General features: G+C 39.2%; 1 protein-coding gene across 2 annotated transcripts in view; it reads right to left on the reverse strand.

The window, feature by feature from the left end:
- Positions 1–506: 506 nt before the first annotated feature.
- The window catches only part of LOC5572129 (transient receptor potential cation channel protein painless), a 28932-nt gene continuing 5259 nt past the window's right edge, over positions 507–24179 (reverse strand). Inside the window, exons 3-5 of one of the 2 annotated variants that reach the window (XM_021839474.1) lie at positions 10021–10698; positions 9242–9962; positions 507–2728 (exon numbers count right to left, since the gene is read on the reverse strand). In XM_021839474.1, the coding sequence (XP_021695166.1) occupies positions 954–2728; positions 9242–9962; positions 10021–10698 (3174 nt within the window). In that variant the 3' untranslated portion in view covers positions 507–953. Of the gene's footprint in view, positions 2729–7019; positions 9963–10020; positions 10699–24179 lie in introns of those variants that run through there. The other variant, XM_021839473.1, reaches the window with a different exon arrangement.

The following is a 24179-nucleotide window of genomic DNA, read 5'->3' on the forward strand; positions in this document are numbered from 1 at the left end:
TGTATTAAAAAAAATATTTGGATCCATTAGAGAACGTAATCCAATAACAATTTTATTAGTAAATTTTACACCAACTTGGGCTGCTTCAGTCATTGTGGTGATTTTGGTATCGCTGGGATTAGCTGGAATCCATTCACATGTTTTCGTCGATGCATGGCAATCAGTCGTCTATTGTACGTCATGTAATGATTAAGACCCGGTAGATCCGGAGGGGAAACATAAATTATAGGACAGGTCCTTACCTTGGACTCAAGGAATTTGGGCCTTGTATGATTTTATTGCTCTATCTGCTCCGCAATGGATCTGGACTCTCGGCTATCTGGGCCCCTTCTCACTTCTATCTAGGTTTGAATCTCACTCAATTCTTTATGTTAAATTTTTCAACCAATTTTATTGATTGCTAGACCCCAAGTTTTGACTGTTTTCGGATAGTTTGTGACAGTACTGACTGATGTGTGTTCAGTTTCTTTTTTGCCGGTATTTATTCAATCAAATACATCATATCATGGTTTTTGAAATAAACTATATTTTCTGTTTTGATTAAAGATAATTTGTCGTAAGTACGTTTTATTAAATTCAAATATTTTACAAATGCTTCATCCTGAGGTAGAATAAATATAATCTCAGTTAACCTAAATACGTTTTTAAGTTTATAAAATGTTTTGCTATGCAACACATCTCACATAGATGTTTATTGTGTTCATTAAATTACACTATGACAAGCATTTACGTTTGCTTCACTAAATGCAACCTTCTCCAAATTTTAACTTTTGCAATGCATATTGATCCTGATTTTGATTAATGTATGCTACAAAAATTTTACAATTAACAAGTTTCCCTAAGACTGACGAAGACCTCTATCGAAATTATACCTGCATGTGTAAATATCTAGTTGTACAAGTAAAAGCTATAGAACAGTTAGGGCTGGTTGCTCATATTTTGCTCCAATTTTCCTATACTGTCGACCTTCTAGGGTTGGTTCTTTGGTTGATGATAGTTGTATTCTGATTACCGATGAGCAGTAATTCTTCCGCTATAGAATCATTAAGTTTTGCCACAAAAGTATCCAGTCCCGGAATCCTTGGAAGGGTTTTCCAGCAATTTTTGGGCGATTCTTCCGATTCCTTCGCTGTATTGTTTAATGCTGCCGATGATTGAGTAGCATGTTTGTTCAATTTCGAATGTAAAGGTTTGATCATGATCTTTGCGCCGTCGTCAATGGATATCTTAATTTTACTTGAAAAGGTGCGGAAAAATTGAACCGGCGATAGTTTTTGCAACTGATCGAGGACCTTCCGAACAGGTTTGTATGTGGTACGTGATAAACCTGCTTCAAACTGAGCAAGGAGTTGAACTTTTTCCATCAGACTGATCGATTCGGATTGGCTCCGTATTTCGGCAACATCACTTATGGCCAAACCGTTGATCAGGTTCTGGATAACCATTGGTACGCAGAAGAGGAAGAGCAGGAAGATGATCATTGATTTTCCGTCGATGTTCATCTCGGCTGCTTCGAATTCTCCGGTGGCCATGACCAGTATTTTGACTCCGGCAGTAGAGGCCGAACCAAATTTATTGAATTGCGAATTGTCGCTTGCATTTCCAGTGGTTGAATTTTTGGAGGACTTGGTGTCGTTGTATGTCACATAAAAGCTATATGCAAATGCTATTAAGAGAGGGCAGAAGAGTGCCAAACTTTTGATAACGTTGAGAGCCACCATTCGGAACATGGTACGATAGGTAGAGATCGTATTGAAAGGCAGTGATCCGATTAGCTGTATTAATTGTATAGCAAGAATGATTATGGAAAGTGCTGAGACTACCGAACTACAGAAGAATGTTAGAACAAGGATCATCCCTAGAATGTTTGCAATATCCAACCAATTCTGAAGGGTCCAGAGGTACTGCTTGCCAAACACTGCCCACTGAAGTAATTCTCTTATGAATACGCAAGCAACACCACACCAACTGAAAACGTAGAAAAGTAATGAGAAATGGCCATTGCAAATGTAATCCAATGAATAGTAGCCAAATGTGATGCATGTTGAAAAAGTTAACAGTAGATTTGCAATGTGCCAGCTGCTATATCTGAACCATTCAATTAAGATAAAAGTGTAGATAACAGGGTGATACAGAAGTTGTCTGTGATCCTTAGAATCTGCGATGCTCTTGACACAGTCCATTGAGGAGAACGACCTTCTGTCACTGTCATGCGCTGCACCATGTTTTGGTAAAATCACATCTTTCTTTTCTTTAGATTTTTTAATTGCGAATGGATTGATTCCCTCCAAATCAATTAAAACATCTCCTTTAGGACCTGAGCCTGGCACAGTTTTGATACATCCGTCGAGATAGGCCTTGTAGAATTCGTAAGTCGCATAAGTCATCGGCGTCTCACTTTTATTGTTTCTAACTCCTAAGTATACAAACTTCGAGTTTGAAAGGAGCGACTTGGCCACATCTATGAATTCATATTTCAACGCTACATGCAGAGCTGTGTTTCCATAGCAATCCGTTCTGGACTGGAATACCCTTCTATCAGAAGCCATCCATTGAGCACATTCTAGCAAGTTGCTCTTTGTTTTATCATCGGACAGAGTTTTACATCGGTTTAGTGTGTACACTAGGATACACTCATCGTTGATCAGCATCCTGTCTTTATCCATACAGTTCACTAGCCGTGCAAGTGTATCTTTGTTTGCACTATCACAAGCTTTGTGTAGTAGACCTTAGCTTTCCAAGACGGTGTCCAAGAAGTATTACCACCGCTAGCTTTCGCCAACCGACTTTCAACTTCCAAAAGCAAAAAGAATTCGTGTACGCACAGCACGAAGGTACGATGCGCACTATATGATTCTGGTATTACGCTGGACAAATAAAGATCTTGAGAACTCTGAAAAAAACCTCTTATCGTAATTTTCAGATATCTCCATGAATACTGAACCGATTTGTATGATTTTTCAGAGTAGCTCCTTGTTACCTGGCATTGTATAGTACACATTTTATTTTTGATAATTTGACCAAAAACGAAATGGCCAGCGATAACATTTTTTATCAAGTTTTTTATGAAGAATGTCGGTCCCCGGTCGGTTGTTCAACATAGCGTTAGAAGGAGCGATAAGGAGAGCTTGCGTGCATAGGAATGGCACTATTATCACACGTTCGTATATGCTCCTTGGTTTTGCGGACGATATCGACATAATCGGGATTGATTGCCGAGCCGTGGAAGAGGCATACGTGCCTTTTAAAAGGGAGACAACGCGAATTGGGCTCATTATCAATACCACGAAGACATGGTCGCTGGTAGACATCGTGGACCCATAGGTGATGTTGGTAGTGAGGTGGTGATAGGTGGTGATATTTTTGAAGTAGTTGAAGAATTTGTGTACCTTGGGACTCTAGTAACTTGCGATAATGATGTTACCCGCGAGGTTAAAAGGCGTATTGCAGCTGCGAGTCGGGCTTTTTACGGACTTCGTAATCAGCTAAAGTCCCGCAGCTTACAGACGAAGACCAAACTCGTGTTGTACAAGACTCTAATTCTTCCGGTAGCTCTGTACGGCCACGAATCTTGGACTTTGAAAGAGGTCGACCGGAGAGCTTTTGGGGTCTTTGAACGTAAAGTGCTGCGAACAATACTCGGCGGTAAATTGGACAATGGCATCTGGCGGCGTCGCATGAATCACGAGTTATACCAAGTCTATAATGAAATGGATATTGTTAAGCGTATAAAACACGGCAGGCTGCGGTGGGCTGGACATGTAGCTCGCATGTCGGAGGAACGTCAAGCTAAACTAATATTCAGCAGAGAACCAGGGAGAGGCCGTCACCTCCGTGGAAGGCCGCGTACCTGATGGATTTTTGCAGTTGAGGAGGATTTAAGGTCGCTTAACGTTCAGGGCGACTGGAAGCGATTGGCCCAGGACCGGGTCCAATGGAGAAGGCTTCTTCATTCGGCGTAGATTCAACGCAATAGCAAGGAATTGTTGCCCATCAAGTATCAAGTAAGTCGGTCCCCAAGGAACATCAGAATATCTTCAAAACTAGTTCTTCTTCTTCTTCTTCTTGGCATTTACGTCCTCACTTGGACAGAGCCTGCTTCTCAGCGTAGTGTTCTTATGAGCATTTCCACAGTTATTAACTGAAAGCTTTCTTTGCCTAAGTTGCCATTTTCGCATTTCTATATCGTGTGGCAGGTACGATGATACTCTATGCCCAGGGAAGTCAAGGAAATTTCCTTTACGAAAAGATCATGGACCGACAGGGATTCGAACCCAGACACCTTCAGCATGGCTTTGCTTTGTGGCCGCGGACTCTAACCACTCGGCTAAGGCAGGCCCCTAGATCATCAATGATTAATATCGACAAGGATTCTTAAACTAGAACAGTTTTTTGAGATTTTGAGAAAAAAACGGTGCAAAAATATCGAAAAACAAAAAATGTTATCGCGATTTGATTTATTTTTAGCTGTAAAAAATAAAGCTGGCGATAGAGGGGTTAAGCGTGCAGCCGAACAGTTTACAGCTAGGGTTTTTATCTACTTCGTCTTAACCGCTATTATTCGTCACAACGGCGGATATTCAAATTTACCTGCAACATAGATTCATTATCCAAGTGTAATTTTGTGAAAGCTGTTATGGTTCGTACAATTGTACACCAAAAATGCAATAAAACTACTGTATTTCGGTAAATAACTTCAGTTCAATTATCCACTTTGCACTTTTTCACCGAAATCGCATGGACAAACACGATTTGAGAGAAATGCTTAGCGATCAACTGAGCCACAACACTTTCCAACATAAGTTTCTTCCCGCCTCCGTGGGTGACTTACTTCACCGGGCACTTATTTTCACTATGGAAAACCTTCGTACCTCTTCACTGAAGGATTTCATTCCAAACACTCGCCGTAAAACTTCAATATACCATGCCCACACAGTTACGGATCACTTTGGCGTTCAATATCGGATAACTCGCTCAAAACATAAACGTTGACGTGAAACATATTTTTCCCATGTTATACTATTCGTCTTCTACCATTTGTAATGTTGTGCACAACATTCAACCACTAAATAACGGTGTATTTGACAAATGTTTAGTTGGTATCACACAGCTACCATTATATGGTCGTTTTCTGTAAGAAGTGCCGTCAGCATTCATAAGCTCCAACAAGTGGTAAAATTCAAATGTTATAGCATAACACATGCTCGTTCACTTCGATTTAGTATGAATTCATCTTTAGAAAACATTTTTCTTGATTGTTGATTCTAAATAACGAATACGAGCACTTCTAACTAGTGATCCATAATATGGACCATGAAATGATTGTTTACCACAGTTATGGATCACTTCCAAAGAATGTAGATTTCTTATATTTTAAGCATTGAATTCGACATTTTCAAACAATAGCACTAAAAATAAAACTCATAAAACATCAAGGATTGTAAATTTCATTTTTAGCAGGCAAAAATGGGTGGAAAACTTGATGTGTAGTGAAAACAGTTCATGTCTCAGTTACTACAATGCAGTATCACACAAAAAAGGGCATTTACCCTTGTTTCCAGCTCTAACACTGCTGTTTTTTGCAGTAATATGTGACACATTGTTAACTTTCGCCAAATCATGCAATACAGATGCATTGAGTTGAAAATCTCTCGATTTTGCGCACTGATCCGTAATATGTCACAATTTGATCCATAATATGAAAATTGATCCATAATATGGTTTTCAGAAACCGATACAATTTTTAATTTTTATGCAATCCTATGTAAATATTACACTCAAAACAGTTTGCTAGCCAAAGTTCCAATTTGAAACTATTCAAATCGTGCTTTTAAATTACAATTTTATGTTTTCCATGTCGTTTTATTGAATTTTATAGGTTGGACACCACACTATTTGATCCATAACTGTGGAGTCATGGTATCACCAAATTTTACGAAATTTCCTCAATCGCCGCGTATAATTGAGAATGTAAACAAAGTTCAATCCGTCGTACTGAGAAAAAAAGCTTGTGCGTATCAATGTGTGTGCGATGCTCGACGTAAATATACGGTTCCTTTGATTGTGTTGTTTTCGCTGTACTGTGAGCAAATGCCATAATTGTACGGTCAAAAAGAATTGTGTTCATATGTTTGGGCTGAATTTTGATGACGAACAATCAATTTTAAAGGAAATTAGTATATTTCATCATGCTGAAGGAATGGAGGGAGATGCCCATAGATCTATATATTCTAGTAAAACATTTTATTATAGCGTTGATATGTTGTGTTTTAATTACTCAATACAACACGGTGAGCCGTAAGTTGTGAGACGAATCTGAAAACTGATTGCAACGGAGTTTAAAACGATACGACGGATTGAGAATACGGTAAGATGCATTTTCTTTGTATTATTTCCGAAAAGAGATCAAGATTTATCAAAATGTTATTGATCATTTATAAAACCGGTCGTTAATCTGAATTTCGGTCGCAAAAAAGTGGTCGTAAAAGGATCCATCGTAAAAATAGGCTGGAGTGTATTAAAAAAAATATTTGGATCCATTAGAGAACGTAATCCAATAACAATTTTATTAGTAAATTTTACACCAACTTGGGCTGCTTCAGTCATTGTGGTGATTTTGGTATCGCTGGGATTAGCTGGAATCCATTCACATGTTTTCGTCGATGCATGGCAATCAGTCGTCTATTGTACGTCATGTAATGATTAAGACCCGGTAGATCCGGAGGGGAAACATAAATTATAGGACAGGTCCTTACCTTGGACTCAAGGAATTTGGGCCTTGTATGATTTTATTGCTCTATCTGCTCCGCAATGGATCTGGACTCTCGGCTATCTGGGCCCCTTCTCACTTCTATCTAGGTTTGAATCTCACTCAATTCTTTATGTTAAATTTTTCAACCAATTTTATTGATTGCTAGACCCCAAGTTTTGACTGTTTTCGGATAGTTTGTGACAGTACTGACTGATGTGTGTTCAGTTTCTTTTTTGCCGGTATTTATTCAATCAAATACATCATATCATGGTTTTTGAAATAAACTATATTTTCTGTTTTGATTAAAGATAATTTGTCGTAAGTACGTTTTATTAAATTCAAATATTTTACAAATGCTTCATCCTGAGGTAGAATAAATATAATCTCAGTTAACCTAAATACGTTTTTAAGTTTATAAAATGTTTTGCTATGCAACACATCTCACATAGATGTTTATTGTGTTCATTAAATTACACTATGACAAGCATTTACGTTTGCTTCACTAAATGCAACCTTCTCCAAATTTTAACTTTTGCAATGCATATTGATCCTGATTTTGATTAATGTATGCTACAAAAATTTTACAATTAACAAGTTTCCCTAAGACTGACGAAGACCTCTATCGAAATTATACCTGCATGTGTAAATATCTAGTTGTACAAGTAAAAGCTATAGAACAGTTAGGGCTGGTTGCTCATATTTTGCTCCAATTTTCCTATACTGTCGACCTTCTAGGGTTGGTTCTTTGGTTGATGATAGTTGTATTCTGATTACCGATGAGCAGTAATTCTTCCGCTATAGAATCATTAAGTTTTGCCACAAAAGTATCCAGTCCCGGAATCCTTGGAAGGGTTTTCCAGCAATTTTTGGGCGATTCTTCCGATTCCTTCGCTGTATTGTTTAATGCTGCCGATGATTGAGTAGCATGTTTGTTCAATTTCGAATGTAAAGGTTTGATCATGATCTTTGCGCCGTCGTCAATGGATATCTTAATTTTACTTGAAAAGGTGCGGAAAAATTGAACCGGCGATAGTTTTTGCAACTGATCGAGGACCTTCCGAACAGGTTTGTATGTGGTACGTGATAAACCTGCTTCAAACTGAGCAAGGAGTTGAACTTTTTCCATCAGACTGATCGATTCGGATTGGCTCCGTATTTCGGCAACATCACTTATGGCCAAACCGTTGATCAGGTTCTGGATAACCATTGGTACGCAGAAGAGGAAGAGCAGGAAGATGATCATTGATTTTCCGTCGATGTTCATCTCGGCTGCTTCGAATTCTCCGGTGGCCATGACCAGTATTTTGACTCCGGCAGTAGAGGCCGAACCAAATTTATTGAATTGCGAATTGTCGCTTGCATTTCCAGTGGTTGAATTTTTGGAGGACTTGGTGTCGTTGTATGTCACATAAAAGCTATATGCAAATGCTATTAAGAGAGGGCAGAAGAGTGCCAAACTTTTGATAACGTTGAGAGCCACCATTCGGAACATGGTACGATAGGTAGAGATCGTATTGAAAGGCAGTGATCCGATTAGCTGTATTAATTGTATAGCAAGAATGATTATGGAAAGTGCTGAGACTACCGAACTACAGAAGAATGTTAGAACAAGGATCATCCCTAGAATGTTTGCAATATCCAACCAATTCTGAAGGGTCCAGAGGTACTGCTTGCCAAACACTGCCCACTGAAGTAATTCTCTTATGAATACGCAAGCAACACCACACCAACTGAAAACGTAGAAAAGTAATGAGAAATGGCCATTGCAAATGTAATCCAATGAATAGTAGCCAAATGTGATGCATGTTGAAAAAGTTAACAGTAGATTTGCAATGTGCCAGCTGCTATATCTGAACCATTCAATTAAGATAAAAGTGTAGATAACAGGGTGATACAGAAGTTGTCTGTGATCCTTAGAATCTGCGATGCTCTTGACACAGTCCATTGAGGAGAACGACCTTCTGTCACTGTCATGCGCTGCACCATGTTTTGGTAAAATCACATCTTTCTTTTCTTTAGATTTTTTAATTGCGAATGGATTGATTCCCTCCAAATCAATTAAAACATCTCCTTTAGGACCTGAGCCTGGCACAGTTTTGATACATCCGTCGAGATAGGCCTTGTAGAATTCGTAAGTCGCATAAGTCATCGGCGTCTCACTTTTATTGTTTCTAACTCCTAAGTATACAAACTTCGAGTTTGAAAGGAGCGACTTGGCCACATCTATGAATTCATATTTCAACGCTACATGCAGAGCTGTGTTTCCATAGCAATCCGTTCTGGACTGGAATACCCTTCTATCAGAAGCCATCCATTGAGCACATTCTAGCAAGTTGCTCTTTGTTTTATCATCGGACAGAGTTTTACATCGGTTTAGTGTGTACACTAGGATACACTCATCGTTGATCAGCATCCTGTCTTTATCCATACAGTTCACTAGCCGTGCAAGTGTATCTTTGTTTGCACTATCACAAGCTTTGTGTAGTAGACCTTTCAATTCGACACGATATTTCAGTTCCGATGATTTATCCTCTGCTGGTGCGAATATCTGTTTTCCACAGTGTTTCAATATTTCCTCAACGGATTTACTCATATTCTGTTCAACTGCTGGATGCAACAAAAATCTTATCACCTTCCTTTCATCGACTTCTTTCAGTTTCAATTCATGAAGTTGGTCTTTAAACAAAGCTTCCTCTTTGAATCGCAAGAAAATTTCCAGTAATTCAACCGTGATTTCTCCAAAATTTTCGATTGGAAACTCTTTGCTTTTACCAAATCTCTTCAAAACTACATGGTTGCCAGTCCGTTGCCAAAGTTGGTCACATCTTCTGAAAAATTCCTGCTCCTGAAGGACCAGTTGATTCCCTATGCTGGTCACACCAAAATTGCGACCAGTCAATAACTCGTACGGCAAAAGGGCCTTACTGCTGCAAATGTTCATATTCGCTCCGTGTTCAAGAAGGTTTTTAATAAAACTTCGGTATTTTAGTAGCGTTTCGTATAGCTTATCTTGGTCATCGTTTTTCCCATGGTTTTTAATCTTTTGTCTCACTGAATCGTACTGTTCACAAAGAAAGAACAGTACAGTTTTCTTTTGTTTGTTTCGGATGTTGATATCCAGGGATTGCTGCTTCAGTAGCCACTGTAAGAAACTGTCATCCAAATTCCGAACGGCGTAGTGAAGTGGACTATCCAAATCATGTTGAATTTGCTGTAAAAATAAATGGGAATCAATTCAGTTTTACGAAAACAAAAATGATCTTTTCAACCTCATTAAAAGCGTTGAACTGCTCTAGGATAACTTTTAAAAAGGGCCTGAAGATGTCACTCCTTTTTAGCATAATAGCGAGAGCTCCATGAGTTTTCGCATTTTGAAGCAACGTCTTCGGTTCGGCAATCGTTCGCGAATCATCTCTTTTGTTCAGCTCTTCAAACAATTCATGTACTTGAGTTATGTCTGAGCGAGCGCACCACTCTTCCAGGTGCTTTTGGAGGCTTACAATCAACCTATTGGCAGCTTCATGCCATTGTTCAACATCAGACACTTCCAGATCTTCTGAACCCAGTTGTATCCATGGTTTGAATGCTTCGATAATTAGTACAAATTTCGTTCTTAATTCGTTCAGCTCAGCTGGCTGATCTTCCTTTTTCTTCCTCAAAAAAGATGATGCCTGCTTCCGTAGTTCCTCAAGCTTTCTCTGTTGCATGGGTTGATCCTCATCGTTGGCCGCCCTGTTTGGATTCTGTCTGGAGAAATAATTCAACTTCGTCAAGATGGAGCCGGGAGTCTTTGGGCATTGTTGTGGAATCTTACAGCGCATAAAGGTTTTCAACAACTGCAACAGAGTGTCGAATGAACCGTTTTTGATAGCTCCATGAAGGTCGGCAAGGGTGACACATATGATGGGAGGCAGTACGATGCTGTGGAACGTTTCGAAGAGAACACCCTGAAAATAGAAATAAATAAAATGTTAAATATTAGTGCAACACCGAAGAGCTATCTGAAAGAAGCTTTCCAAGCTCCCTGGTAAAAGCATTGCAAACTTCCCAGAAGAAGATTTCCAAGGTTTTTGGAACAAATTTTCCAAGCTTCCTGAAAGAATCTTTCAAAGCTGCCATGGAAGAGGCTTTCCAAGCTCCTAGCGAAGAAGCTTTATAAGCTTCCGGGACGAAGCTTCCAGTGTGAAACCTTTCCAAGCTTCCAGGGAAAAATTTCTCCAAGCTTCTAGGGAATACAGGGGATAGGCAAAATGATTGAGATAGGTAAAATTTTGCCTAAATTCAAATGCTTATAACTTCATGAAAAATGGATGAAATTGAATGCATCTGAAAGCATTCTACGGCAAATTTGGTCTAGTTTCAGGAACTTGCTTGGGCATGCCTATTGGCCACCGGACACCGGAGATATTCCGGACTTTCCGAGGTCATGTCCAAATGTCATTTTTTCTGTCGCTTGTATTTTTGTGCGATGTGAAGTTGTATAGAAGTTTACAATTTTCCTAGAAACTAGAACTAATAGGCAGTTGAATCCCGGTCAACGCATTAAGATTCGTTAAAAATCTTCAGAAATATGGCCATTTCCGTAAAACTGGTTACGGAAAAAATGGTCAGTCATGTTTGTATTACCAATCATGTCAATATTATTCGGAGCTTTAGCCAAGTGGCATCAATCTTCATAATGATGCTTCCAGAAGTATTTTCAGAACTATTAGAGGCACTGACCACTCTATAGTAGGTTCCACGTGCCTTTGAGAAAGTGGCCAATTAGGTCCATATCTGGAACCATATCAATATGGGCATCAAACTTCAATATTTTCAAAGATGATGCTTCTGGAAGTATTTTCAGTACCACTGGTAGCCATGACCACTCTTAAGTAGGTTTCATGTGCCCCTGGGGATGTGGCCAATTCAAAACTTTCCCGGAAACACATCAATACAGTGGTGCGGGAAGTGCGTAGGACAGGTAGGACATATACTACGCACAAAAACATCTGGGTCGGGCAGTCAAAGGATTGTCCTACCCATGATCCAACAAAAACTAATAAAAAAATCAGCAGAATGCTTGAAAAATCATCTCAAGCGTGTGCTAGAATTAGGCCGAATGTAACATGATCAATTTTCTAACAATCAATCCTCTCTTCTGTAAAAAAAAGGTGACAAGATGCAATTTTGTTGACATGTTTCCACCTCAGGATGCAAGATTACTTCGCTGACTAGTGTCTGAAATGAAAAAAAAAATCTAAGAGACTTGCATCTCGCAGAAGAAAAAATCGACGAAGAAAAACCGATCATATTACTTACGCCCTTATTTTAGCACACGCTTGATCTGTTCAATAAACATATAGACTCGATCTAGGTCGTACTTATCCTATGCGGGATGGAAGACACGATACGGTTTTTCATGGGTTTCTTTAGAGTGCCTATAAATAAGAGTGATGTCATGTTCCAGTTTTGATAGGTCTTCTGCTCGATGGGAACGCGGATTTGTATGGAAATGACAGCTCGCCGGTGTTCCAATTTGGACTTTGACGCCGCTCTTATTTAAATCCACTCTGGTTTTCTCCAACGTTAACGCCCAAGGTATCCCACAATTGTGCTTTAATCCCGAAATTGTTATCAATAGTAATTTTCCCATAAAGTAAACACAGTTTCAGCAAAAAAAAAATAAAGTCTATGGTAAGGATCAAAAAAAAAAAACTTAGGAAGTGTGTCGTCGATATCTGATAGCTCTATTCAAAATGTATTTAAAAAGATAGAAAACCCTATTTTTTGAGCAAAAGATGCTTCTTAGTATTATCTTTTACGGATTTGTGGCACAAATTAGGCAATGTAACAATATTTAGGCTTAATCTTAATTTTCCGGCAACGCAGTCTTTATTAAGATAAAACTAGGTGCTTAACAAATTTTATAACACAAATAGTATAATAATTAAATTACAGTACCCCCTGAGGAATACGCAATACCCGTGTCGAAACGTCGGGCAAATAAGCACCTTGTTTTATCTTAATAAAGACTGCGTTGCCGGAAAATTAAGATTAAAACATACAGTTGATACTTAAAAAAGCAATATATGAGGTGATAAATTATGGTTTTCTTGGTAAAAAATATGTCCCGGAACCACAATTCACATGTTTGGGTTGAATTATAAATTTTTGATTACACTCAAAATTTAATATACTCAAAAAACCTCGAAAACCCCTATTTTTTAAACTTTTTTTCCTTTAAATCAAAATTTAACCCGGTGACATGTAGGTTTTTCTAGATGCATTTGATTACAGAAGCCCTGCAAACATGTTTGGGCAGAAATATAAAATTTTGATTACACTCAAAATATCTTTTTTTTAACACTGATTGCCTATGAAGCGAAATTCAAAGCAATAACTGGTGGATTTATTGACTTAAACTGAATATATTTGGGCAGAAATATGTTTTTTTTTTTATTACTGTGACGCCCCTCGGACGATGCGCACCTACCATATCAACACCATGCTTCGGTCGACCTAGTCATAGTCGACGAATGGTTTGACATTGAAGCGACAGACGTTGTGTTTTATTGGCACAATAGATTGCAAATTGCTGATTCATCAAAAGCGAGCCTATTTGCAAATGAATTATTGTAGAATTATCGTGATACAAGTGAACTATTAAATATCCATTTTCAACATAAATAATAATAATAATTGATTACACTAGTAATCAACCAGCAGTGAAGTAATTATAGTGGTTATAGAAAGTAGAAAGTTTAAAACTAATCGTTTTCATCCAATTTAGATTATAAACATACCTATCTCTATTGTTATGAGTGAGTGCAGCTCTGAAAGTTATAATACTTAAATTGATTATCCTAAGGGTAAGAATTAAAACCTAAACATGCAACGAATTAGTTAAAACCTATCCTTAATTTGTTAAAACTACAGGTCTATGTGCAAGCAAATTTTTACCGAAACCAGAAAATATCAGGATAGTGGTAAACGAAGTCGAAGGAGGCACTAAACGTAAGAGAGTTGTTGTATAATTTGGTTCTTATTACTAATTGTGTTCTCATTAAAGGAAATTTTTACCAACCAAAAAATCCTTGCGGTGGTTCATCATTTCGGAAACCTTTACCTCCAGTTGGCGTGGCCAATATATTAAAATTTCGTTTACCTCGGAGCGATGTCAGATCCAGGTATGAACGTGGCGAGTAAGGCCAAAGGTACCTCAGGTAAGCTACACAAGACACCTCCTAGTACAAAATCAGACAATATAGAACCCCCTGAAGATCCATCTAAGCAGACCCATAATAAATGCACCAAAAGCGACATCGTCGCTAGTTCAAATCCCAATCTCTTAAATCCCCCCAATCTCGTGCACCAATGCAAACCTGTGGCACGAACGGGTTGTGTGTTATGCGGTAACCCTGCACGGCGTGTATATGGGAAAGGTTTATCACAAAAAAATAGGCATCGCTAAATCTTTCACCAATCGAAAGTATAGGTTTTCAGCTTTCATTTGACGGGTTCCCCAAAAAAATCCACCGAGGGATCCCGAACATTTTTTTTATATACAATTTTTGTTCTTTAGAGTACATTATTTTTAAATGTAATCATTGCAAAAGACAGTAATCGTTTTATCGTTGGATAAAAGTTTTATTTCCATATAAAAGTTCATAAAATAAATATATATATATACAAATCTATTGAGTTTCATTTTGTAAAAAACAAAACGGTCCTATGTGATTTTGAGGATTTATTGAGCTATAGGGCACTTATTCGGATAGATATGTTGTAAGTTCGACTGTTCACTTATTCATACTGTGAAAGTATATCTAACCGAGCACTGTTTCTTTTCATGGTTAGAATACATTAAATTTATTCTTCTTCTGTCTGGCATTACACCTCTGCTGGGACATAGCCAGCTTCCCAGCTTACAGTTCGTTGAGTACTTAGGTATTGATTGAGAATTTTCTTTGCCAATCAACCGTTAAAGATCAAAAGTAGAATGGATCAACATTACAACGGCCTACGAAAGTAAATGGAATATGTTTAAACGCCCTGTTACCCAAGCCTTAGCAAAAAGCTTAAATAATCCTCATTAAGAATATTATCCAGGCACCCGGAGTAAGTGACACTACACAGTCTTTTTTTATAGTATTGAAGTTATTTTGATGTTTTTAGCTTGGAATTTCAAAATTTAATAAGAATATAGTGGAAGATATTTCCTGTTAAATCAAATCATGAAAATAATTCCACCGTGAAAGTGGTTTTCTGACAAGCAGAACAACAATAATACAATTTTCACAATTACTGCTGTAATTAAAACACGTAAGTAGCTTACAAACAAGAAAGTTTTACCATTTTATACTCCTTTTAGATTGACATCATACTCATATAATATATGTTTTCAACATGAAATATGGTTAATTATGTGATTATTGGCAACGGTAAGTGTTATGAGGAAGAATAAAAAGTGAAATTTCATGTGCCCACTTGCCCCGTAGAGTTGAGTAACTGCAATTTACAGTAGATTTTTATGACTTTCTTCTAAGGGTTTCAATATCTCGAAAAGATACCTTCCCATTCGTGCGGACATCAGCGAATACAGGGTGCAACTTTTGCAATTTTTTGGGCCATTTCATGAAAGGAACATCAATCAAGTGGCTGCATTTATTGGTCGTAGTAAAATGAGCTCCATACAGCATGTATTTTACATTACCTTTTGGAGCTTTTTGGGGGGTTTTGCCGCTATCATCGGCAAGAGTCTGCCTTGAGCTCTGCCTCTGTTTTTACAGTAGCTCCATAAACTTAAGTCAGGAGGAGTCAAATTAGGATCTCCAAATTCAAATCATGTGTCCCTTTTTTATGTCAGATGTCCATGGAATTTCCGTTGCAGAGACATAATGAACAAACTTCCAAAGATATCGAATTTATCGACAGTTTCGTACTGATTGAAAAAAAATTGACTCAATGATTCTTTTGGTCTGGTCCAAACTGTTAGTACTTACTTGGTCATGGAATGGCGTTTCTTGAATCTTGAATAGATTTTCTGTTCCTCAAATGTGGCATTTTTGCTTATTTATGAAGCCAGATTGTGCCTGTTGACCACGATATTTTCAAGGATTTAACAGTTGAGTTAACACAACTGCAAGACTTTTTTCAATTCAAAGAGTCACTATTTTGGCATGTTGTTTTTTTATATCATATTAATTGTGTAAAATATGACAATATTAACCCAGCAGCAAGTGATATTGATTTGTAAAAATGGTTCAAAAGAGCTCTATTTCGTATCAATCGTTTGGCAGCGTCCATTTATTACGTAACGCTGAAATCGGAAATTTTTGACCACCTCACCCCATCCCCCTCCGTAACTTTTTTTTGTATGGAAAAAATAAACGCAATTTCCCCCTCCCCCTAGAGCGTTACGTAGTTTGTGGAATTTTCAGGATGGTTGATTAGATCTCATCGGTCGAGTATATTTTTCTACACACAATATAAAAAAATTAAACCATCATGATAGGCGAATCAAATTCTCAGTTAATGAGTAACCGAAGAACTCTTATTTGAGAACTTGGCTTTGTCTCAATAGGGGTGTAATTCCAGAAAGAAGAAAAAGAAAATTAATCTTTTCTAAATATGAACAGAAACAGTTATATACTAGAATCAAATACACACTTAAATCCGAATGCCGATCTCAGCTGTGCAAATCTCGGTAAAAGGTCGTTTGTTGACATCTTAGTAAAAGTGACGTTTGGTAACGGCACCCAAAGGTGCTGTTTTAAGTAAACTTGATGTTGGGCTGACATATCAGTTAAAATTAATTTGCTTACCGCTCAGCTGTGCGGATATTGGTAAAAGAATGAAAATTAGTTGAACTCAACTGAGTGTGTCCTCCACTGTACGAGTAAGTGTCGTATCCCCAAGATCACATAGGACAGTTGTGTCTATTACAATATGTAATCTTATATATCTATGTTATATCAACTTTCATTTGAAATTTGGACTACCATCGAGCTTGAGAGAAAAAAAAAACTGTCTTTTACCATGATTATATTTGAAAATATTGTACTTCAAGGAACAAAAATTTAAAATAAAAAAAAAAATGTTCGGGATCCCTCGGTGGATTTTTTTTGGGGAACCCGTCAAATGAAAGCTAAAAACCTATATTTTCGAATGCTGAAAGATTTAGCGATGCCTATTTTTTTGTGATAATATTGTTCTACCCGACACGCCGTGCCTGACGATGATTATATGGTGCAGTGCGATACTTGTGACGAGTGGTACCATTACTCGTGCGCGGGTGTATCCGAGGGCTTCAAGGACTATAGTTGGACCTGCTTGAAATGCGTGAATGTGGAGGCGACCAAAGGTGCAACTGTACGAAAGATGACGACTCGAGCTGCAGCGGCAAAAGGTGCAAAGAGGGCGACATCCAGGACAACGAAGAAAAAGAACGTTGAAGATTCCATCAAGAAGGATGTCGTGGAGGCTGAAGGGCGCGTAAAAGATGCAAAGTCAACGGTGGACGCAAAGTTTAGCAAGGCCGCTTCCGTAACATCGGGAGCGACGCGAAGGCACGATTGGACGTTGAGCTACAGCAGATCGAGGCTGAAGAGGCATTAATGCGCGAACAAATGCAACGAAAGAGAGAACTAGCGAAGAAGAAGTTTGAGGTTCTTAAAGAGATGGCTGACTTGCAAGGTAGTGGAGAATCCGCCGTCGATCAGCCGTATGCTGTTCATAAAGTGGAACATTGGTTGAAGCATCATGGCGAAGATCACACAAAAAGCAAGCGATTGCCAAATAAGGAAGCAAGTTCGTCTGACTCCGACGACGAAGTAGACACGGAAACGTCGAGCGAAGGAACCGAAAACGAATTGGATAGCGAAGAAGAAACATCATCCGAAAGCGAAGTTTACTGCGACAGAGTGGAAGAGCGATCCGTCGGAGAGCTTGAAGCGCGCAGACACTATGGGATGAAGATGACCACGACCAGCAAGTGTGGAAGCAGCAAACCGTCCGGTACAGAGCGGCAACAGTCTTTTCGGAGCGATAAGAGACTTTCTAAGGATGAGTTAGCAGCACGTCAGGTTGTCCCCCGCGAGCTGCCGAAAATCAGTGGTAATCCAGAGGAATGGCCCATGTCCCTGTCGACGTATGAAGACACCTCGGCTATGTGTGGATACACCGACGCCGAAAACATGATTCGGCTGAGAAATTGTTTGAAGGGAGATGCGTTTAATGCTGTTCGGAGTTTTTTAATGCGGCCTGAAACCGTAGGAAGGGCAATTCGTGCTTTGAAACTGAGGTTTGGCAGACCGGAGACCATCATCGAGTATTTGAAGGAGAAAATCATAGCGATGCCATTCATTAGACCAGACGCAATGGACAAGCTGGTGGACTTTGCACTGGAAGTGCAAAACCTTTGTGCCACCATAGAAGCTTGTGGTGAAAAGCAGTATATGTGCGATACGACACTACTGAAGGAGTTTGAGAAGAAGTTGCCGCCACAAATCAGGCTTGACTGGGCGCGATACAAAAGGAAGTTGTCTACCTTTAGTCGGTGGATATACAATCTAGCAGAGGATGTGAACGTGGTTTTCGAGCCGCAGAACCGTGGAAGTAAGGCTCCGGAATTTCGAGGACTTCGGAAGGAGAAATATGTGAATACTCATGCAGAAGTTGCCGTCAAGGATAGGAGTCAGCAAGTTTACCCAGCTCAGAATAGTCTGTCGGTGACTGTAACGAGTGGAGAGAGCAAGCCATGCCCGGCCTGTAAAGGTGATTGCAAATTTCTGGGAAAATGCAAGCGATTTCTAGATTTGTCGTATGAAGCGAGATGGGCGACAGTTCGTGGCTTCAATTTCTGCCGTAAATGCCTTCGGCAACACAGACGTGGCTGTAATTCAGGAGAATGCGGAAAGAACGGGTGCACATTCAAGCATCATGTGCTGCTCCACAAAGATATGGCTGCACCAACTGCTTCGAGCAGTGGCGTGTCCAACAAAGGAGGATTTCCGAAGCAGAATGAGAAACGCAACGTTAATACTCACCAATCTGCAACTGGTCCCGGTTCGTTTCGCTATCTGCCTGTGACGTTGTTTGGCGATGGAATACAAGTGAATTGGCACGCCTTTTTAGACGACGGATCAGAGCTAACACTCATCGATCAGCAGCTTGCGGAAGACCTGAAGCTTTCTGGACCGGTTCTCCCGCTTTGCATGGGCGTAAATAGCCATCAGACTTGAGGGGGGCCAATGCCCCTTCTCATGAGAGATAAAAGTCGTAAAGGATTTAGATAACTTAACAATGCTTGTTTCGATAATATTTGTGAACCGATTTTAGTAGCGCACTTTCATACAGAGGTAGATCAAAACCTAAAAATCGCCCAAAACCGACTGATCAACTTTCTTAGATACCAAATGTTTTATGGAAAAATAGTAAAAATTTATTTAAAAATCTATGTTTACATTTTATATTGCCAAGATGACGTATTCAACCCAATCTTATAGATCTCGAATAGAATACAATAATTGAAAAGCAGATTATAACCAGGATTTACCTTTCCAATTCGATTTAAGCTAGATGTTTGCAAAGTTATAAAACAAGGTAAAGATTTAATTGTATCACCCAAGCCTTTAAAAAAATGCTTGCTAGTTTGAAAATATGAATTATTGTTGCTCAGCATTTCTGTTGCAAATGATTCATTTCTCTAAACCCCTCGAAACCAAAATTTGTACATAGGATTGAATAATACCTTTTTTGTTAGATTTAAATCCTATTTTAAATCCTAAAGCTGCTTGGCTACCATCATATTGAACGAATGAAGTTTTTTTTGTATTCAAATAAAGCTGTCATCAGCAAATTCGTTCGATAACAGTTGTTTGAAGAAAACAGGATGGAAGGTATTTTGCTCATGGATTTATTAATATCCAATCATAGTAAGGCAGTTCGACCTTAGTGGTATAATCAAAATTTTTATAAAAACAATAGAAATTGAAAATAAAAACCTACCTTCAACATATTTGCTATTATTTCGCTGATTGTCTTTTACAAACTTTTGCGCCATCGGTGGGGTTCGACACTTTTACGACAGACATACTTTATATAAACTTATGTTTACAGATAAAAACACTCTAATTTTTCATGAAAAAATTGCCCAAAGCAAAAAAAATCGTTGTTCGCAAAACTAGGTGAAAATGTGAAATGTTGGTGACTTTTTTCGCACGATCAGGCAAATTTCGCCAAACTTGAAGACAATATGTGAATTTGGGGTAATTTGTAAATTTCTCTGCTAGATTATATTTGCCGCACTATGGGCCAGAAATAGATTCCAAGCAATTATGTAGTAACTAATACACTTCAAAGCACCCTTATGATGCATAAAAACGCCATTACATAAACAAATCAAAGAAGTTTTTATCCTTATTTTTTTTCATGCAATGAAAGTTTGATCAAAAATTATAAATTTTACGTAAAAAAAAACAAATAGCAATTACTTTTCCAAATCTCAATCGATTCTTATGATATTTGTAATAAAAGTCTCTTACTTGAACACTATGGCATTTATAAGCTTTGATTTGATTTGAGCTAGAAATCCTAGACATTCGATATCTTATCATTTATCAAGAAACAAGTTTTATCTATTTTTTTACAAATAACGCAACGTCTTCTATTTACAGAAATTTTACACGAATGCATATATATTTATAACGAATAAAAAACATCTCTGAACCGAATTGATGTGACGGACCTGGTGTAGAACACACGTCGGGGACCTGGGATCGAATCCCATTCTGGAGGTAGTCACTAATGATTCAAAAAGTTCTAGTGGCGACTTCATTTGGAAGGGAAGTGAAGCTGTTGGTCTCGAAATGAACTAGCCCAGGGTAAGAAATCTCGTTAACAAAGACAGGGTATCAGAAGGCCGGCTCCAAAGGCACGTTCCCCACCAGTTGGGAGATTTGTGCCATTGCCATATTTGAGCCTATTTCATCATCTACCCGATGGGAGAGGAAAGGAAAGGGAAAGATGGGAGGAAATAGGAGTGGGGTCCCTTGAAGAGGGAAAATCGCATAAGCGAAATGAGAGCATGTAGCTCCATACCACAATGGGTTCGAACAGCGCCCTAAAAAGGGCACTGCAAAACGCATGAGCGTAAAGAGAGCCTATAGCTCATTACCACAGCTGGTTAAAAATAACAGAATGTCCTGAAGATTCAGGCTTCTGTATTCAGTTTCACTTAATAAGTGTTTACCAAGTAATTGGAATCGCATTTGCGCAAAAACTGGACAGTTACATATCAGGTGATACGAAGTTCCATAATCGGAGTCACAACTATCACACACAAATGAGTCAGCACGCTCTGACCAAGAGACTGCAATTCTGCTTTGACAGATTTGTTAGATACTTCGCCACCTTTGGAGATGGCTCAGTAACGTACAATTTTGTTTGACGACACGACTCCAAACTATTCCAATATTGCTTGTGCTGAGTTGCCGCCCAAGAGTTTATCTGAAGCTTCACCCAGCACTTCGAAATTGGAATAGCCGGCTCAGGACCAATGAAGTCATGCGATGCTCCATCGCGAGCTAGCTCATCAGCCAATTCATTTCCAGCGATGGAAGAATGGCCAGGTACCCATACAAGGTTTACAGAGTTGACTGAATTCAGTTCCTCAATTTGAGTTCGACATGCGATAACAAGCTTCGACCTTGAGTTGGCCGAAGCGACAGCTTTTATGGCAGCCTGACTATCTGAACAGAAGTATATGACTTTACCCATTACGCGCTGTTGAAGTGCTGATTGCACTCCACACATAAGAGCAAATATTTCCGCCTGAAAAACGGTGCAGTTTCTACCAAGTGAGTAAAACTGAGATGGCCCAATTTTGATTGGATTATTCTCACTTCGCCCTTTTGCCACCACACAAGACATCCATATGCCAATATTGGTCGAACAACTGTTGTGTAAATCCATTTGATATATTTGGGTTTGAGGCCCCAAGTTTTACCAAAGGTTCGCCGGCATTGACCGAAGGCCATACAAGCTTTTTTGACTCTGAAATCAATGTGAGCTGTCCATAAAAGTTTGGAATCTAGAATGACTCCGACATACTTTACTTGATCAGTCACATTAATCTCAGTGCCAAAAAGACGTAAAGGTCGAATTCCATCGCGGTTTCGTCTTTCCGTAAAAAGAACAATAGATGTTTTACTCGGGTTAACCGAAAGGCCATATTGGCGACATCAACTCTCGACTACCTGAAGAGCACTTTGCATCAGGTCGAATAGGGTGCTTATGCACATACCAACTATCAGAGCTAGATAGTCGTCGGCAAATCCATATGTTGGAAAACCGCTATTATTGAGTTGCCTCAATAGCGTATCTGCTACGAGATTCCACAAAAGTGGTGACAAGACTCCCCCTTGGGGGTATCCGCAAACACTCAATTTTCGAATCGCTGCTTGACGCAATGTCGAGAACAGATGTCGGTTTTTGAGCATTTGATGAATCCAATTGGTAATCATTGTAGGTAGCCCATGGTTTCGTGCGGCTTCCAATATGGCATCGAAAGACACGTTATCAAAGGCACCCTCAATATCCAAGAAAACACCCAAGCACGATTGCTTCTGAGCGAATGCTTTCTCGATATTGTATACAACTTTGTGTAAAAGAGTCACAGTGGACTTTCCAGATTGGTAAGCATGTTGATTCACATGAAGAGGCATGTTTGCCAAATAAACATCACGGATGTGATGATCGATAATGCGTTCCAGACATTTCAGAAGAAAAGAGGTCAGACTGATTGGTCTAAAACTCTTCGCTTCCTCATACGACGCACGTCCTCCTTTTGGGATAAACTTTACAGTAATATCACGCCAGGATTTGGGAATGTACCCGGTAGCAAAACTGCTTACAAGTAGCTTTTTCAAAACATGTTTGATAGACTCAAATCCCTTTTGGAGCAGAACAGGATAAATCCCATCCGCTCCTGGAGATTTGAAAGGAGCAAAACTATTAAGTGCCCATTGAATCGATTCAGTAGTTACGATACTGCGAGCCGAGGCCAGAGACTCGTAACTACATGAAAAGACATTTGGTTCATCCGTAGATGCTATGTCCACACATCCGGGGAAGTGTGTATTGAATAAACATTCTAAAACTTCTTCATCGGAAGAAGTAAAGTCACCATTAGGTAAGCGAATTTCGTTCACTTGGAAATCCTTAGATTTTGCAAGAATTTTGTTCAACCGACTGACTTCACTCAAACTGGAAACATTTGTACAAAGGTTTTTCCAGCCGGATCGTTCAGCAGAACGAAGAGCCTTCTTGTAAGCCTTGCGAGCCGACTTGAACGACTCTGATCCAGCTGAACGGCGTCTGTTCCAACTCCTTCTACATTGTTTCCTGAGTCTAGTCAGATCGGAATTCCACCATGGGGTCCCTCTTGTAGTCTTTACAAACCGCAGAGGACATGCTTCTTCAAAAGCTTCCATAATGTAGGATGTTGTAGTATCAACGGCATCATCTAGATCACTTGGATTTTCAATGGACGGAGAATATCCATGAAATTTGGTCGCAACCAATTCAATATAGAGTTCCCAGTTTGTTGACCGGGGATTCCTAAAACGCAAAGTCTGCGCAGTTACATTTGAATGTTCAAAGAAGATGTAGCGATGATCAGATAATGATTCCTCATCTGATACATGCCAATTCGTCAACTCGTGACTGATTCTATTCGAGCAGAGCGTTATGTCTAACACTTCTTCTCTATTAGAAACCATGAAGGTTGGGCGATTGCCTATGTTAAGTAATCCAAGGTCTGTACTACTTAAGTATTCCATCAGACTGGAGCCTCTCAAATTGATATCCGAGCTGCCCCAGATGATGTGATGAGCATTGGCATCACTGCCTACAATCAGCGGAAGGCCTTTTGTTACGCAGTGTATGACAACTCGTTTGAAGTCATCCGTTGGGGATGGTTTATCATGTGGTAAATATACCGAACAATAGACGTATTTCCTGTTGAGGTCACCAACAGAAACATCGATTGTGACAGCACATACATCTCTGGTAGTTAACTCAGAAATGAGTGTAGCAACGATTGCTTTATTAACGAGCACGCATGCGCGGGGCATGGAGCGCGAGTTTGCCATTTCAAGTTTGCTAAAAGTAGCAAAAACTGGGTCCACAAGGTTACCTAGATAGAAGTTCCCTCTACGAAAGTAGGGTTCTTGAACTAGCGCCACTTGGGCTGCACCATTTTGCATGAGTCTGCAAAGATTGATCGTTGCTGTTCTTTTATGCTGAAGATTGATCTGAGCTAACCTAACCGTAGCCACTACCCAAACTAGGCAGGATTAAGCTTTTTGCAATCTCAGCACGAAAAAGACCAGCAACGAAAAAACCAGATCGGTATCTATTTAAAGTCGCCAAAGGCGAAAGAGCA

This window comes from Aedes aegypti, chromosome 1 (assembly GCF_002204515.2).
Source record: "Aedes aegypti strain LVP_AGWG chromosome 1, AaegL5.0 Primary Assembly, whole genome shotgun sequence".
Lineage (NCBI taxonomy): Eukaryota > Metazoa > Arthropoda > Insecta > Diptera > Culicidae > Aedes > Aedes aegypti.